We start from the raw sequence: 19,453 nt of genomic DNA, 5'->3' as shown, positions 1-19,453 counted from the left end.
TTAATATTGTATTATTATAACATAATAATATTAATTTCATTTTCACTGCTACCTATTTAATGTTATAATAATTTATTACTATAAATAAAATAATGACATGTAATAATACTATATATTATGGGGCTTTAATGTCCAACCAGCCAAAATAGTGGGGAAAATTGGTTGGATTGATTTCTATTTTTTGATGTTTTAGTTTTTCTCTGGTTTGTTCCAGATTTTTCTGGGAGATGCCTTTTCTCCCTCTTGTAAAACCTTCCTATTAATGAATTTCTTTTGCTATCAGGGGGAAAACAAAAGTTTCCAAAACAGGATGCTCATGAGAGTAGGATTCCCATGAAAATTCCCATGGGTGAGCATAGGAATGAGATTCTCATGTTCTATGAGAATCCTTCATTCCCAAGGAATGTGAGATTACTACCACATCATTTCGGCCTCAAAACAAATGTGTAGATGCCATGGGCATCACAGTCCTGAGAATGTTGAAAGATCCTGTGAACCAAACAACAACATCAGCCATTTAAAGAAGTTTTTAGGGAAGTTTATTTTATGGACCGTTAAGTTTTTCCCTTCTTTTCTTAGTTTGTAAGCACTCCTTAGATCATGAGATAAAAAATAGTGTACTATTTATTGTATTGGACATTTTATAGGTGAACTAGCACATGATATAAAACCCCATCAGATGATCTACAAGATAAATGAGTGTCACACTATTTACTTCAAGAGTATTTCAACTTAATGTTATAGTGAGCACAAAAGTTTGACCATAAGTAAACTTAGGAAATTCGAGAACGTAATTTAGCTGAGCAAGTTTTACCTTTAATTTCACACACATTTGTTCTGCAGCCAATCTCATAGCAGCTTTTTTGTTGGGGTTGGATGCACAATCACTTAAACAAACATCATTTCCATTCACTGTTATTTGAACAGAGAAAATCTTGCCCTTCTTTTCTGGTACAAACTGCAGCTTCCAGTTATGGCGCTGACAAAGTTCTTGCAGTTCCCTAATAGGATTAATCTGCAAACTGGCAGAGCTGGTGATTGGATCCAGAAAGGATGTCATTATCTTCCAAGCTGAGTTCAAATCAAACCCAGTGTCAAGAAGAATGGCACCAATGCAGGACTCTACCAGGTCCCCAAGAGCCTGAACCAACAAAATGAAATCAGGGAAGACTCAAAATCATACTTTGATTGCCAACATGAAAAGTATTCTATACTATTGTTCTGGATCATAAATAAATTGGATATTAATGAAGAAAATACAGCACTTAATGTCAAATGTATCACTATAAAATTTCCTCCACCAATGTGAACCACAGGGTAGAGAAAAGACCTAGTAACACCATCCTGGATAATCCTCTCTCTCTCTCTCTCCCCCACGCCCTTTATCTCTCTCGTAAAAGAAACAAGTCCAGTCTTTGAGGGGGAATGATCTCTTATTTCTCTCTCTCCCCTGCCCCACTTACATCTATGTGTGTGTTCATATATCTGTACTTAAAAATACTTGCAACAAGGTAATGTGCATCACATCCAATTATTTTCACTCCCGTCCAATTCAGAAAGACGTTTTGTCATTTCATTCATCACAAAAAACTTGTTGGTACAGATCATTATTATAAAAAAGAAGAATAGAAACAGCATAAATTGCTTTTTATTTTGATATATATGCTAACTAGCTTTTAGTATGTCCTTTAAGATGATATACGTAGCCAAGTACAAATTACTGTTTACAATATGACATTCAGCGGAACCCCTTGCCCCTGTCTTGCAGTCTTCTTGAGAGAAATGACAGAGCAGTTTATGGTACCGATCTCTCTTATTATAATGGAGTAAAAGCACTTTGGGAATTGTTCTTGGATGTGTATAGGGAGTTAACAACAAACTAGGGATTTGGATGCTGTTCCTTTCTCATACTATTGTCTGGTTTTATTTCTGGTTTGGTATAAGAAGATTTTTATTCTTGTCTGCATATCTAGGAACCCACTGGGGATGCCAAGCCCATCTCCTCCCCTTTTAACTAGACTATAATTTATGAACAACTAAAAAGTAAAATTTATGAGTCTAATGTGGATCTGAATGTCCATTCATCTGAGTTTCCTAAAATTTTCCCCGTAATTCCATCACTTAATTTATTGACATGGACATTCAGAAGTGCATGCATGTGTGTGCTTGCATGAATTGGGCTCTAACATATTTACTGAAATCAACATGTACGACACTGTGACTGGTAATGTAAGTTCCCCCCTAGTTTAACAAAGCATAAGGAAAATGACTAACAGGCCTAAATCAGAACATTAAACTATTTCACAAGGGGATAAAGTTCATGGTGATCACCTTGGGACATTTTGGGCCAGGGGGAACAATTGCTGATGCAGGTGTTTTAAGAAAGTTGACATACTTTTTAATGGCCTCATAGAGGTTTCCAGAATCACAGATAATAAATTGATCAAAGGATCGAGATACTGCAACACTGGCAAAAGCATTATTGTTCACGTACATCGATCTTAAATCTGTCAACTGACCAGGATTTAGTTTTGGATACACTGAATACAGATAGGATGTGATCAAGTAATCCAATACAGCATCTCCAAGAAACTCCAATCTCTGGTAGAAGTTGTCAGCATTACAAAATTTAGTATCACAAGAAAAAATATTTTAAATGCAAGCTTCAAAAATTAAGTAGAGAGAACCTGTAAGATCCAAAGTGGGAAAGAAGTTAAAAAGTGCATACCTGATAACAGCCTCCTCCATTCTTGTTGTAAGAAGGATGTACAAATGCCTCTACAAGCAAACCTCTGTGGAGAAATTGATGCCCTGATGACTTTTCAAGGTCAGTGACATCCATGAAAGTTAAAAGCGGCATGAATCTTGCACTTGCACAGCAAACATTATTAACTTGGGAGGCTTCAAAGTCAACTTGTATGCCCATCCATCTAAGAAATGCAGTTGCAGCTTTAAAGCCGCTGTCAACTATAAATGCACCAACAAGAGCTTCAACCACATCAGCAATGGTTTTCTTACGTAGCCAGTGGTGATTTTTAGTGCATCTGAAAACAGCAGTATTCGAACCATGGGTAGTCGTTTCTGTTTCCTTATTACATACAATTCGACAAGGACGACCCAGTGCAAAGAGTTGACAGGGATCAAATGACTGATCACGTATATACACCTAATGCAAAGAGAAAAAATATTTTGCACTTTAAGTATCATAATTGAGAATGAGACACTTAAAATTATACTTTTATCTAACCCTGTTAGGTTAACATATCATTGCATTGGAAGGAAATGTTTAATGGACACATATATAAATTAGAAGGTGTTGGTCACAGGAACATAGCTGTCTAAAATTTTCCACTTTTTTCTCTGTTGGAGTAGACACTTGGGGATTCAAAAACAAGAGAGAGAGAGAGAGTCGGCAAGGGTAGTGAATTGATACACGTGTACATCTCAAATATAGGAATAGATAAAATGCAATTAATATATGTATATTATACTTGAAAAATGCAACAAAAACAACTATAGTGAAACTTCAATGCTGTGTTTTGTGTGAAGGAAAAGAAAACAAAAAGAAAATGTGCAAAGGATGGAAAAGGGGTTCGAAGAACATGAGTTTTTCATTCCCTTTTGTTGTTTGGTTGGGAAAAGAAAACGGGATTAAAGAAAATGACATTACTCAATTTAATGGGCAAGTTTTTTTTTCCTCACTCGTTTTCCTCTCATTTATGGAGGGATTGATTTTTGAAGGAAAGTTGAATACTATTTCCATTGATTTCCTTTCCATCACCATTTCCACCAACCATAAAAGGGCAGCCTAGTGCACAAAGCTCCCGCGTATGTGGGGTCCAGGGAAGGGGTGGATGGCGGACCACAATGGATATATAGTATGCAGCCTTACCTTACCTTACATTTTTGCAAGAGGCTGTTTCCACGCCTCGAACCTGTGACCTCTAGGTCACACGGCGACAACCTTAACGTTGCATGTGAGCTCCCCTTCCATTTCTACCAACCATGCAAAAGAAAAATAATTTTTTACTCGGCATTCCTTCTTTCCACTTTTTGTCATGCCAAATACAATTTAATCCCCACCTAAATGCATTACTATATAAATCCTTTTCCACCTACTGCGTGAACTAGGCAACATCCTCTGAAAAGTCAGCTTCTTCAAATCCTTATTGCCTCAATCCAATTTATCTTTGGTCAATTCCTCCCTCTCCTACAATCTCTAGTATTAAATAATGTTTCATTTGGTTTGCAGAATGGAATAAAGTAGAAAGAGCCATTGCATAGGAGTATAATAGCTTAGAAAGAAAAAAATGTTGTCATTTTAAAGCAAATGGCCATGGAGAGTTTGACTTTGATTGGTTTTGAGGCCTTCACTTTTTCTTAAATTGCCTAGTAAACATTAGAGAGTTATTTTGATTGGTATGGATTTTCTGTTCGAGCATCTACTTTGCTAAATCAAGACTTACTATACTGGTAAAAGAATATTGGTAAGAGAATGAAAGTGACTTGGTGTAAAATGAAATACCTTTTAAAAGATAAATATGCACCAAGTCCTATCTGTCTAGTAAACCAATTATATAACCTTAAACAATTTTATTCTGCTATCTCTAAACATTTTGTTCAATTTATGATCTCTTGTTAGGTGTGATATGGATGAGAGCACGAAGATTCTCACTGTGTCCTTAAAAGGGTTATGACAAAAAACCAAGTCAAATTCCTTGGGAAAACTCAAAGATTTGTCACTTCATTTGAGGTTTATCACAAGACTTTGGAACAATTTCCAAATAAAAAGTAAATCATCCTTTTTTATGTATTTATTTATCTAGGCAAGAAAAACACCTTTGATGTCAAAGAGTTTCATAAATCTAGAGCAAGTTCCAAGAAGTCAAGATGTAGTAATGATCTTGTTCAAAATGTTCAAGACTCACATTGTTTAAGATAATACACTATAGTTTCAAGTCCTCAAGTGTGCTATTGTATAATTGAGCATCACAATCACATTAATGATTTGCATGTTGTTAGTGCACAATTTCTTGACCCTTTAATAGACATAAGAAATGCTTAACACAATGAGTTTCTAGGCTTGTCATTTGTGACCCTAGACACGATTGATGCTTCTTTTATGATAGATGTGGACCTTATCTAGTTAGTTGTTGAGATTTGCAATGAAATTCAATATGAATTGCCAACCCTAAGGATGGAAATGCTAGTCAATGACTGAATTCTCGAACCACCATTTTTGACATGGAAGAAACTTCAATTTTCGAACAAAAAAAAAATCTCTTAAACATTTCCCAGGATTTCTTTGAAATTCATTGAACACGTGCCTTCATCACCACTTTCTTTCCCCTCCATAATTTCCTTAACCAAGTATAAGGAAAGAGTATGGATTGAATGTGCATTTACTTGCTTTGCCATTATATTTGAGTATTAAATTAATTTCTTGTTTGGAGGACTTGTTACTTTGAACGATCTCAAAGCCTTCTATGCATATGTGTGGCTTCACTAGAACAACAAGTGTTTTTGATACAATGCGGCTGTGCCAGTGAAGCATAGTTAATACTTAATATTGCCAGTTGCTATAATATTTATTATCATTGTTATATTATGGTCTAGCCAAAGTATGTCATTTCCTATGTCCAACTTTATATACAAGTTCATTTACGGGAATAGTCATTATCATAGGCACTTTTAATGCTCAAGGCTGTCATATACATATATATATGTTAGTTCAGATAATGAAAGGGCAGTATAAAAGTTCCCCTTTCCATTTTCTAATAAATTGTGATCTTTTAAGAGTTTCCTAAGATCATGGAAGTGTGGGTTGAGGATTTATCTAGTGGCATCTTCCATGGCCTCCACTGTTGCATTCATGCATGAGAAGGTCTCTTGTCGCCACTTCGTTGCTATTAATCTTAAATTCCTAATCTGTCAAATTTCTAAATTGACAAATCCTACACACTATTTGCACCATGCACACTGCATTAGCTTCTTTAGTTTGAGCTCTTATGTTGTTTCCATTGGTGTTGTTACATATAAACTATGATTTGGATGACTTAAAGCTTTCATGAGATGAGGTTTTAGTTGGACTTATTTGCTACATTACTATGGTGATGAGGTTGCATAGTTCATGCAAGTTCATTTTCTTACTGGGTTGAGATGTTCCAAAATGTTTTGAGTTAGCATTTTCAAAATCTCAATTGATTTTTCCCTAACTGGGGTAGTAAGATGGGGGTGTCCTATGGATAATTTTAGGTGATCATATTGCACTCGGAGATTTAGAAATCAGGGATGTTGCTTTAATTTGGGAAAGATTGGCGTTTGAAGGGTTTTATTTAATTTATGTGTCATTTAGAATATTTTACGTCACTTTGTTTTGTAATCTTTTTGGTTATTTACTTTTAGGGTTTCTTATTTTCCTATATGTTGATGCCCATTTTTGACCGGGTCCTTATTGCATTGATTGACGTACATACGAAAGGTTTTAAACCTCTATAGGTGCCTTACGCAACTTTAATTGCATTCTGAGGGCCCCTTAAGGCCTCAATTCAATCATTGGGCCTTTATCCAAGTTAAGCTAGCCTATCTTGGCCTAGCAAAGCCCTTTGGGTGTCTCCAAACACCTTGAAGGGCAAGGAAGCAATTTTCCTTGCCCCCAGGGATGCTTGGGGAATTTATTTTTATTTTTTAAAACCCCAACCCTTGTTTGCCTATAAATAGAAGGGGGGGGGGGGGGCTAGGTGAGGGTAGAAAAAAAAAAAAGGAGAGTAGATACACAGTTAAAAAAATAAAGAGAATGTATATGATGGACAGAGGCCTAGAGAAAAAAAAGAGGCACACAATGGAGGGTGGTAAGACGAAAGAAAGAGAGTGAGGTTGGAGGGGCTTAGGTTAGAAACACGGTCAAAAGGGGGAGAACACACACGTTAGGGAGGGACAAGAGGGAGAGAGTTCTGGCATTTATAAAAATCTAGAGAGAGAGAGAGAGAGAGAGAGAGAGAGAGAGAGAGAGAGAAATACTATGGGAATCAAAGGCTGTCCGTGAAGAACAAAGGGAAGAGGAAGCGGGTGGTCATGGTCTAGAATCCAAGAATGGAGGAGACCTAGGAGGTTCGTGAAGTAGTAGTCTTGGGATAAGCTCCTTGCCCTTCGCAGAGGACCTCGCAAGCTGTCCTTCTAAAGGTAGGTGCATTTGTTCTTTTCTTTTTCATTCTTTTGTATGTTCTCCTTTTCATTAAGCTCTTGGTTCATCATGGAAATATCGCCTTACTTTTAGTCGTGCAGAACTTAGTTTGGGTTTACCAAGGGCTGCTCTAGGGAGGTAGTATCGATTGGCCTCCTTGGCAGGATCTTCGAGCCATTTGTTGGCTGGAAGATTTCGTATGGATGTAGAACTGTGCGCATAAGGATGGGGTGTGATAGAAATTCTAGCTGGGGCAAAGAGGAGGTAGAGACATCTGTTGGTAATGCTGCTTTGGGTGTGAGACAGATCAAAGCTGCCGCCATGGTGCCTTGTATGGTATGTAAACCCTAGAGCCCTCCCCCCCCCCCCCTTTTGGCCACGGTTGGGGATGCGTGGGGCTCCAAAACTCTCGCCTGCTTTAGCTGGCCACAGCCATGTATAGGTTGCTGAAAGGTAAGGGTGGCAATAACTTTGTTCACAGCAGCCAAAGATAAGGCTCCTGTATATGCAGGCGGCTAGGGTTTCAAGTGAAACCCTAGCATATGTGACAGGGATGAAGAAGGGAAGTCACGTGCGGCTCCTATGCAGTTAACATGAAACTAGACCGGTTGGCAGTACATGGGTATGTCCAATCCACTCGGTTCACTGGTTTTGCCAGTTTAGCTTATTTGCTATTATCTATCTATTTTTTCTGTTGAAGTCTTCCTTTTTTTTTTAAAGAAAAAATAAAAAAATAAAAAAGAGGGAAAAGAAGAAAAGGTAAAAAAGGATAGGTGGCAATATTTCATGTTAAAGACGAGGAAATTTTTCTTGTTGTTTACTTAAATAATCAAGTTTTTGCTATTAATATTCAAAGTATCATTATAAGTATGCCATTCATAGGTCTCTTGCCTTTGCAACTTTGTCATGCTCTTATTGTTAGCTTTGTTTAATGCTTGATTTTGAGAGAGATAAGAGTTAGTATGGTTTATTGGCTAACTATTTTGTAGTAAAAAAAAATCTTGATTGATGCTTGTCTATTCTTACATGGTTAGCATTTTTAGAATCTATTTGACAAAGATTGCCTTTAGGAATATAGTCATCTCTATTAGATTACCACTTTACCTAAAAGCTTAAACTATTAGGTTGTGGGCCAACAATGTATATCAAGTTTTAACACTCCGCCGCACGTGCAGCCTGACGGCACATGGAGAGATAAACACACAATAAATGGTACCCATGGTAGGGAGCAGAATAATTTTTTTTTTTTTTTAAATAATACAGTATACGCGAGCAACAAGACTAGAACCCAGGATCTCCTGGTAACCAGCTCCGATACCACGTTAGATTACCACTTTACCTAAAAGTTTGAGTTATTAGTTTGTGGGCCAACAATGTATATTAAGCTTTAACAATCCCCATATTGGTTTGCTTTGATTTCTCAACCCAGCTTATGATGGGATGAAGGGGAGAATTTCACCGTATGGTGTCTTTCTCCTCATCCTTAGGTAGGGAGAAGCACTCTCCCTTAAACCCATATAGGTGAATAGAAGCAAGTGCTTGCAGCACGAAACTGAGGCATTGAGGGCAAATTTGAAATTCTCTTTTTTTCAAAGTACTCTCTTTTCACAAGACTACTTATTTGTTACTTCTTTTGGCCAATGATGAATTTAGCAATGTTTTCAAAAATCCGGTGTTGACACTACAAATATAAGCTTATGGTTGTACTGGATAATGAATGGGATGATTAATTGGAAGTTTTGCCTATGCCTCTCTCTCTCCCCCCATTTGCCTCCCCCATTCCTCCCTCACATCTGCTCTTTCTTCTAGCTCCTCTCTTCCCTTCTTCCCTCCATTATCATATATTCTTTCTCTTCTTTCACTTTTATCTCTTTCCTTTTCACTGTCCTACATTACTAGTTTACATTGCAAAGTCATAAATCATATTAGACACCCTTCCCTTAACATTCACCAGTGGTACCCCTAGCTTATATTATGGGTGTGTATACTCCACACTTAGTTATTTCACTGATCATATTTCACTGATCTATATTAACATTTAAAAATTTTAACTGCACATTTTTTGGATCTGTTGTTTATTAGTTGCCTAACAATATGATCTATATAACATAGTTAGTCTTATAGCCGTCCTATAATTTTTTTTATAATTTTTTTGCCTAATCATATAGCATGCTAGACACATGTATCCATTTTAACCAACTTGCTTTAAGAGTGTATTGCAACATTAAAATTTGCGAGAAATAAAATTGCACATCACGCTTTAAAAATTATAAACATACAAAACTAAAAGGAGATTGCACTGCCATTAGAAATAGTATTAAATATGACACTTGCTTTTAGGAACATATCAGCCCCAAGTTAGCATGTCAATCTCGGTTGTAGTAAAGATGACGATGATGATGCATGAATATCTATTTCTCTCTCTGCCCAAAGAGGATGACACTGATCTCTTGGTAACTGCTCATAACCTTGTAGCAATTCAGATTTTATGCATCATATACGACATGTTAGTTGCCCCACATATGCTCTTATCATTGTTGCAATGCGTTACTAGTATGATAGGTTTGGTTTTGGTTGTAATAGTCAATTGTAACTATTGAGAGAAAGAAAGAAAGAAAACACAAGTTGTTGTAACGAGAGAACCCAGCTCAACGATTTGTCCCGCCCTATGTTTATAATATATCTACATTATTATGACCATCATAATAAGTAACACTCCCCCTCAAGCTGAAGAATAGACATGATATACTCCTCCCAGCTTGTTATATACGAACTTTTGGGAACCACAAAAGGTTTTGTGAACAAATCAGCCAGTTGATATTCTGACTTCATGTGAGTAATTGTAATAAGCTTTTGCACAAGTTCACTTGAACAATGACAGTCAACCTCGATCAGTTTTGTCCTCTCACGAAAAACCAGATTGGGCATAATATTATATCATCCTGAACATCAACTACATAGGATGGGAATGTGGAAAACCAAGTGCTTCCAATATGTTTTTTACCCAAACCAACTCATATGTAGTATGGGCCACGGTCCTATATTTGGACTCAACACTTGACTTTTTTGCAACCACATTTTGTTTCTTCTTCAAAACAAATGCACGGTGGCTGGTCATGGATCTTTTATTAGAGGATGAACCAAGACAATATGAATCTATGTAACCCTAAACATGGGTGTGACCCCAATCCTGACATGAGACCTCTCCTAGGGGCACCTTTGAGGTACTCCAAGATTCAAATATACTAGTGACTTATTCAAGGAGAATCAAGGGACTCACTTAGAACACTAGCTGCTAAAGCTATGTCTTGTTGAGTGACAATAAGGTAGTTTAACTTACCCAACAATTCAAGTCTTGACAAGTTAAAAATTCAACAAGTTGCTTGAATCTGGCAGTAATTTGGTTTTAAGATCCATAGGTGCTGTTTTAGATCCCAACAATGAAGTTGCTTCTTAAAGATTTAGAATATACTTCCCCACCGACTGGATGTCCCTATACAAGACATGGATACTTTTATGCCCAGTAAGTATTTCAATGGTACTAAATTTTTTGTCTGAAACTCTGTTTATAGAAAATGATTGGAGTGTCATATACCTTGACTACAATCACCAAGAATAACAATATCATCCACATACACAGCTAACAAAATCTTACGAGCGGTAGTATGGCGATAGAATACATAGCAATCTGCTCCGCATCTCCAAAAGCCAAACTCAAGCACTACCTGAACCTACCAAACCATGCTCGAAGAGATTGCTTCATACCATATACACACACATGAAGCTTAACCCCCTAGAGCAACAAACCTAGGTAATTGCTCTATATAGACCTTTTCCTGGAGATCACCACATCAGAAAGCATTCTTCACATCTAATTGACACAACAGCCAGTGCTATGTGGTGGCTAAAGAGATAAACAGAGGAGCCAATATAAGTAAGGTGACTAAGGAGAATGTGTTGGAGTAGTCTATACTGTACACCTGGGTATACCCTTTGGTAACAAGTGAGCCATCAAGACACAACCATCAGGATTTGATCTTTAGGTGTATGCCCGATGGCATTCAGCCACAGACTTAACAGCACGAAGTGAAGCAAGAGCCCTAGTATCATTTTACTGTAAAGCATGTGTCTCTTCATCCATTGCAAGTCTCCACCCAGAGTGGGATAAGGCTTTTGGAAAACAAGGGAAAGGAAACCGAGGATATAGTGATAAAAAAAAGTGACAAAAAAATCATGACAGACAAGGTTAGAAATCAGATGGTGGGTATATGTGTGTTAATCTTTCTGTATGGCAATAGGAACGTCACATCGTGGGGAACTACAGCATTAGGATATGGAGGAATCTCTCCTCCCTTGAGTTGTTTAGTGTACACTTGCAAATTAAGATGATCCAAGTGACTAGGACTCAATTGAGGATGAAAATTAAGGAGGATGACTAGGCAGAGACAATGACCATAATCTCAAGGGGTAGGTATAGGAAAGGGCACGTCAAAATTGGCAGAACTCAAGGAGTCAAAAAGTAATACGGTAAAGACACACAAGCAAAGATAAAGAAATGACAGAAACTAGGACTATAATATCAGTACCCCTTTCAAGTATTGGTATCTGAAAAATTACACCTTAAGGGCACAAGCATCCAACTTATCCACCTCTAGAGTTAATTGATGGAGGAGGGACACACCCAATACATGAGAAAATTCAGAATGAAGACAATGGAGTTGAGGAAAGGAAGAGAACAAAACACGCATTTTACAACGAAGGATAGAGGATGGCCTCTTGTTGATATGGGAACAAGCAGTGAGCACGACAACACTTCCAATCACTGTGGGACATTTATATAATATAAGACACAAGTGAGTTCAAGGATCTATTTATTTTTCTTCTCTGCAGCTCCCTTTTGTTGTGGAGTTTGGGTGCAAGATGACTGAAGAATCATTCCATAAATAATCATATAAGCAGTGAATTGGGTCCTAAAGTACTCTTTAGCATTATCACCACAAAGTATTCTAACACATCAAACTAAGACTATTTCATAACAAAAAACACAAAAATGTTAAATAACTAAAAAAAAAATATTTTAATAAATAAAGCCAAGTCATTCTTGAGTAGTCATTAACAAATGTTACAAAATATCAAAAACCTAACTTTGATACGACATGACTTAGGCCCCAAATTGTTAAGCATCAACTTGATCAAACTGCCTAAGCTACTAGGTGTGGGTCAATAACGTATATTAAGCTTTAACACTCCCTCGCACCTGCAACCCAATTGCCCGTGGTGAGATAAACAGATGATAAACTACACCTAATTTTTAACCACACATGATAAACGCGGGCAACAAGACTAGAATCCATGGTTATAAATCGTGGCAGCAGGTAGCGTAACGTAATGGTAACGGGTGTAACGGGAAGCGGGAGTAGCGGATGTTACATAACGGGAAGCGGGTGTAATGGCCGTGATTTTTTTTGAAGCACGCACAACCTTGTGCATATTAGCGTACTTGCATGTTTTAAGCTTTTAGCCCTTGTTAGAAAGAGTTTTAGTGTATTTTGGATCCTTTAGTTCGAGTAACTAGGTTATTTGGTAAGGACAATAAATTTACATTTGTTTTAAACCACCATTGATAGAAAAATTACATGTGTGCGTATTTATACTTCTCATTGTTCTTATCTGTGACAAATTCTTATGTGTGCTAAATTAATTAATAAAACAAAATACATTATACACTCCATTAATCTATTAGACACAAATGACATAAGAATAATACAAATATAAAATAGCTAGAAAAGAAAGAAGGTTGAAAAATATAGAACATAAATATCACATTACTAATATTATCAAAATAAAATATTTTCCTAACGAGTTAGTATTTTCAAAATGTTAATTAATGCATCTGTTGTGAGTATTTAAAGAAATAGTAAATTTTGTATCGTTGTCATCCTTTTTATAATCTTTTCCCCCTCTTGCCATTTGGTAGATTGAGAATGATATATGAAAGAGCGGGAAAAAAAGTAAAAAATAAAATAATTTTTTGGTGTAATAGTCCTGTAGCGGTAACGTAACAGCCGTAGCGGCCTTTACGTAATGGTTACAGTCCATAACGGCCGCTACAGCTGTGATTTTTATTTCCGCCAATTTCGCGGTGTGTAACGGTATCGGTAACCCAAAAAACCGTTACGTAATGGTCGTGGCCTTTATTTAAAACCATGCTAGAACTCGGGACCACGTGGATAACTCTGATATGAATCATATGATGTTAGCCCAACTTGACCCAAAAGCTTAAGCTGTTACACAGGCTTTAACACAAACATTAGAACGAACTAACATAAAAGGGCCGACACCCCATTTATTGACCAATGCAAAATAGAAACTTGAGTTACCTTAACAATAACTCTTTTAACTTGTCCAGTCAAAGATGACTGAGAAAACAATGGATATGAATCAATGTGGTTGCAACATTACAAGCAGTAAAAGGAGATAGCGACTAAAAGTAGTAATTATCAGCCTCATGTCCCTTGCCAATCCTTCTTGTTTCCAAATCTTGGATGACAACATGATGTAGGAAATATATTAGATTTTATATATATAGATAGAATTGAGAGAATTAGAAGAAGAAGAAGAAGAAGCAGATAAGAACATGGTCTTAAATTTCCACAAAATTGTCAAAATTTCCATCGAAATTTCTGATTTCTGTCACCCTCAAAATCGAAATGGCAATTGATTTCCGTCTTGCATAATTTCCGTCGAAATCTCAACGAATCATCCGAAATTTATCAAAATCCCGAAATTTTAGCGAAACTTGTCGAAATTTTAACTATATAATGAAATTAAATCGGAATTCAAATGAGAGATTTAGGAGTAAAGTGAAATTTCTCTTTTAATTTATTTTATCGAAAAAAAGATTATTACAAGTGCTTTTGAAATTATAAGAAAAAATAAACTTACAGTAAAATTTTATTCAAACATTCATGTCTAAATTATCATTATTTGTTTAATAAATAATATTTAAATGATTTATGAATTTCATTTGTATTAATTGAATATGTTTAATGTACATTATCTTACAAATATGTTTGATACACATACTATTTTACAACTTTTTCACCTCATACAAAACATAGATGTATTTAATTTGTAATGTATTAGTCCTAAAACTTATACTATTATGTTTGTTAACCATTTCTAAAGTTTCACAAAGAATTCCATGCTTTACTACTAATTTTAGTTATTTTTTCAAATTGAAATCGAAATTGACATCGAAATCGAAATTTCAGTACTGTTGGAGCTTCGAAATTTGAATAGAAATCGAAATTTAAGACCTCTGATAAGAAGAAGAGACAAAACAGAAAGAGACGAATAGAGAAGGGGAAGAACAGAACAGAACAGAGGTGAGAGACAAAATTTGAAGAGAGATAAGAGAAGGAAGAAGGAGAAAGAGGAGGAAGAAAAAGAAGACCAGAACCTATGGGGGAGAGCAAGAGAGAGACAGAGATGGAAACTAAATCTAATTCAAAACAATAATTGTACAATAACTTACATGTCCAACACTTATACCCACTAATAACTAGAACACATATTTACATAAAGGCCCCAATATCCACTACTAACTACAGCACATATTTACATAAAGGCCCCAATAAAACAAGAAATTACAAAATAAACCCAAAGTACTTAACTACGCAAAATAAACCGAAATTGACTAAACTTCTAAAATAACAAGTCTTTCCCAAATGATCTAAAATGCTCCATTGGTGGTTCTCCATCAAACTCCCCTTGTTAGAGAAAACTCGACCTCGAGTTTTGTAATAGCATAGTAGCTTTAGCTCCATGTGTGGGAACAAAGTCAAACATGTAGGCAAATCAAGAGGAGACATGATTTGTATTGCATCGTCAATCACCATTTGAGAAATGTAGTATATTGTCCAACCGCAACTAGCATAGAAGGCTGCAATGTCCTCTCATTAAATAACAAGTCCTCCAAACAAGAAATCAATTTAATGTTTAAATCTATTGGCAGCTAAAGCAAATATGCATTTGGTCCATACTCTTAAGATGATTGACAACGTTTCCCTAGATTTGGTTGAGGAAAAGGTAGAGAGAGAAGATGAAAGGGATGGAGGTGCAAGTTTACAGGATTGAGGAGAAATAATCTGAAGAGGATTTTCAACAATAGGTTCCATGACTGAAGAATTTTCAACAAACTCTACAACAGCCAATTGTTCCTCGCTCTTTGGGTTAGAAATAGAAAATTGAGGTTGAAGAGCAAGGTCACTGACGGGCATATCTGTCCTAGTAGTTGGCAACTCATCTTGCTGTTCATTGCAAGTTTCAACAACCATGTGTGATGACAAATCAAAGTCCATTTCTGGCCTAGAGGCACCAACAGTGCTTAGGGTCACTAAAGACAAGTCTACAACCTCATTTTGAGAAGATTCATGACTCACATCAACAGAAGAATCAAAAAATTGTGCAGTACTTATATGCATGTCATTTATGTAGTCATGACATTCTATTATGCAACAATCTGGATGGCCACTTTTGATATCCTCAACAAATTTAATTTTCTCTTGAACATCATTGGTAAGCTAAGGACTACCTTCTAACCATTGAGAAGATTCATAAGCCACGCCCACTGAAGAATCAAAAAATTGTGCACTAGTAATATGCAAATAATTTATTTAGTCCTGATACTCAATCACACAATAATTTGCGTCGACACTTTTGATAATTGATTGTTTATCCTCAACAATTTGAGTTTTCTCTTGAACATCTTGTGAGGATCTAGGAATACTACGTGACCATGGAGAAATCAATCTAGAATGATGAAATTCTTTAAGATAGGAAGTGGTGTTATAGGTTGGTGGCTGGAGAAATCTCTTAGCTTCCAAAGCCATGTGGCAAGGCTCAGATAGAGTAGTGGGATATTTTTGAATTCGCATAATCATAAACCTTTTGATTTCATCTCTCAACCCTTTCTTGAACAAAAATTACCATTCTAGGCTCCTTACTAAGAGCACACCGATAAATGAGGTCTCTAAATTTAAGGTGACATTAGAAGAAAATTGTCTAAGACTACATAGTTGGTCCAATAATTGTTGAGAATTGCCAACTATGTAGGATCCACATATAAGGAATTTACTCTTTTTTTTGTTTAACCAAAGAGTAAATATGGACTGCTGCAAATTCGAACAAATACCAAACAGATAAGCAACATTAAATCAATTTTTATGGAGTCCAAGTAGTGTAAGTCCACACAATATTACCAAAATGTAGTTTTGAGATTTTAAATATTTCACTTCAACTGCTCACAGATGCTTCACGAACTATGCTAGCACACTGATTTTACCCTCCAAAAATACATACTAAGCAATCCAAGATTAGTTTCTTCAAATCAACATCAAAATCTCACGGAGGAAAACCAATTTGTCCCAGTAAAATCTCAAAACACAGCAACTAGGCCTCAATTTGTATGTTGGCAGACATTCAAAACTCTGAAACTTGCTCAAGCAGGATTAGGCTGTATTTCACCTTAGGAATGTGACCAAGCTTGATACTTCAATATTCACTCAGAAAGCATCAAAATATAAGGTAAAAATCCAAATTCTCAAACCTGGAAGCAATTTATCGCGAATCTGAGCAGAACAGGGAATGTCCGGCAACTTCCCCACGCACGTCTGGCGCGTGAGCCGCTGTCAGGGCTCCTCCAGTAATGAGCTTCTGGTTGGAAGCAGAACAGAGGGTGGGGATTCCAGTGAGGGTGTCTGTGCAGGAAGAAAATTGCAGGAAATGGGGGATTTAGGAGGGCTGCCGGCTGGAATAGTTTCAGGTGGCGCGTGGGGATCACTCCCTTGTTGGATGGAGATGCTATTGTAGGGGAAAGGTTTTCGGGGGTGTCTGATTGTGGTGGCAAGGGAGGTGTTGTGGTTTGATTGGTGGAAAAAGGGTGCTCAAATTTTAGGGACATGACTATTTTCTGGGAAATTTTGGCAGTGCTACAGTGTTTGAATTTCTGGGAATTCTGACTTCGAATGGCTGCGTGGTGATCGTGGTGTGTTCTAATACTAATTTGATGTAGGACATATATTAGAATTTATATATATAGATAGAATTGAGAGAATTATAAGAAGAAGTAGAAGAAGAAGAAGAAGATAAGAAGAAGAGAAGAAGAAGAAGAAGAAGAAGAAGAAGAAGAAGAGAAGTAGCAGCAGCAGTGGGGAGACAACAGAAAGAAAAGAACAGAGAAGGGGAAGAACAGAACAGAACAAAACAGAGGTGAGAGACAGAACTAGAAGAGGAATAAGAGAAGGAAGAAGGAGAAGAGAGGAGGAAGAAGAAGAGCAGAACCTGCGGGTGAGAGAGAGAGAGAGAGAGAGAGAGAGAGAGAGAGAGAGAGAGAGAGAGAGAGGGAAACTGCAATCTGATTCAAAACAATAACCGTACAATAACTTGCATGTCCAGCACTTATACCCACTACTAACTAGAACACATATTTACATATAAGGCCCCAATAAAACAAGAAATTACAAAATAAACCTAAATTAATAACAAGACTTTCCCAAACTAAAATATAAAAACCTAGATACAACATGAACATCTAAAATCCTCCATTGATGGTTCTCCATCACAACGACATGAGGAAATAATTTTATGGAACAGTTCACTGATTTTGTCATCTTGCAAATATTCTCAAGATTAAAAATCTAGGAATATACAAAACAAAAGATAGAGAGATGGAAGAAGCAAGGTCGACTGCCCTGTTCCCTTACCGTAATAGTGGACCCATTGGCAAGAGTAAGATGAGAGGGTGGAGAATATATTGGCTGTCCTTGTCATATGGTCAGTGGCTTCAAAATCTAGGACCCAAAAACTAGTGGAGGAGATATTGGAGGACAAACAAATTCTAGGGCTACCAATATGAGCAAAGGATAGAATAGGAAGAGAACCTAAAATATGATGCTGGATGAACTTCAATTGCTTTTCCTTTGATATAAATATAGTAAGTTGATCTCCTGTGCTTAAACAAGTTGGATGGAATATGTGGTGGCTGTATGGGCGACGTGGAAGTTGACTATGAAGATCCCAACACTGTTCCATTTAAGTGATCCTCTTGCCTGGCAATGAGTACACTTGTGTGACATAACCAGCCATCCTTCACAATAACTTGAACCACCTCAGGAACCTCTGTTAGTACTTGGCTGGTTGTCAGGACTATTTTGTGTGGCCCATGCATACTTATCGAAGCCAGAAGTAGGGACGCTCAGACTAGGGGATGAGGAATGAGTGCTGGAGGAGGCACAAAGTACATGAGAGTAATCATCAGCAAAAGAAGGCAACTCTGCACTAACAAGAATTGAGATCAGACTAGTTCGAACTCGGGCTTCAAAACTGGCTCAGTCTTGAAGAGCTATCATTTGCTCCCTCTGCTTTGGCATGTTACCTACAGCAGCTCTTATGGGTTGCACAATGTCGTGCTCCTCAAGAATGCGCTTCATCTCAGTGAAGCACTTTTTTCTACCTATTGCAGCTGAAAATACTCCAATGACAAGTCACACATATGGTCCAGGTTCAATTGAGCATGGCTCTCCCTAATGGTGTCAAGGCGCACACTCATTCAAGCAATCTGAGGCGCTATTGAGTTCCACAACAAGAAAATAATCAACAGATCTTCCTAGATCCAAACCTCCTTATCATCATGGGGATTTGATTGAAGAAGATGTTCGAGCTTACCTAGGTGTGTCAAATATATCTTAACTGCCTTAGACCATTACAAATAGTTTTTCCCATTTAGCTTTTTGGTACAATTTGTGGCATTGTAGAGGGAACAAGACTCTTGGAGTTGATTGATTCCATCACAAGATATAATGGATAGCAACAAAAAGTGCTTTAGATGACTAACTATCACACTATGAATTTATACTGCACTGCACATAAAACGATTAGGAATGAACAGAGTCATCCAAAATCTGACATTTGGACCAAAATTGAGGGTACCCACATGCCTTCTTGAATTCAAAACATGTTCTATGGTCCCAAACGACCAAGGCCAACTTAGCTTGTAGATAGAGGGAAAAATATAGCTGGAGAACTCTTTATGCATCTCGCGTTTTGGTCTCAGACTACAGGAAGGTGACCTGCGCATGAAGGTATGTTCACCTGGAGACGAAATTTCAAGGGCAGTCTAGTCAGCACCCTCTCAATGCAATTGCAATGTTAGTTTTAGGAGGTCTGGAACTATTGTTGATCTGAGAGGCAGTGGCAGGATAGGTTTCT

General features: G+C 37.0%; 1 protein-coding gene across 4 annotated transcripts in view; it reads right to left on the bottom strand.

The window, feature by feature from the left end:
- Nucleotides 1-19,453, bottom strand: part of LOC131157916 (dicer-like protein 4) — a 190,065-nt gene that overhangs the window by 40,041 nt on the left and 130,571 nt on the right. For 3 of the 4 annotated variants that reach the window (XM_058112378.1, XM_058112379.1, XM_058112380.1), the window contains 3 exons: nucleotides 2,729-3,166; nucleotides 2,332-2,601; nucleotides 815-1,141 (listed from right to left, as the gene is read on the bottom strand). In XM_058112378.1, the coding sequence (XP_057968361.1) occupies nucleotides 815-1,141; nucleotides 2,332-2,601; nucleotides 2,729-3,166 (1,035 nt within the window). Of the gene's footprint in view, nucleotides 1-814; nucleotides 1,142-2,331; nucleotides 2,602-2,728; nucleotides 3,167-19,453 lie in introns of those variants that run through there. The other variant, XM_058112381.1, reaches the window with a different exon arrangement.

The sequence above is a fragment of the Malania oleifera genome, chromosome 6 (assembly GCF_029873635.1).
Source record: "Malania oleifera isolate guangnan ecotype guangnan chromosome 6, ASM2987363v1, whole genome shotgun sequence".
Classification (NCBI taxonomy): Eukaryota; Viridiplantae; Streptophyta; class Magnoliopsida; order Santalales; family Ximeniaceae; genus Malania; species Malania oleifera.
Note: the sequence above shows the minus strand (reverse complement) of the source record. Positions and strands in the feature narration are given on the sequence as shown.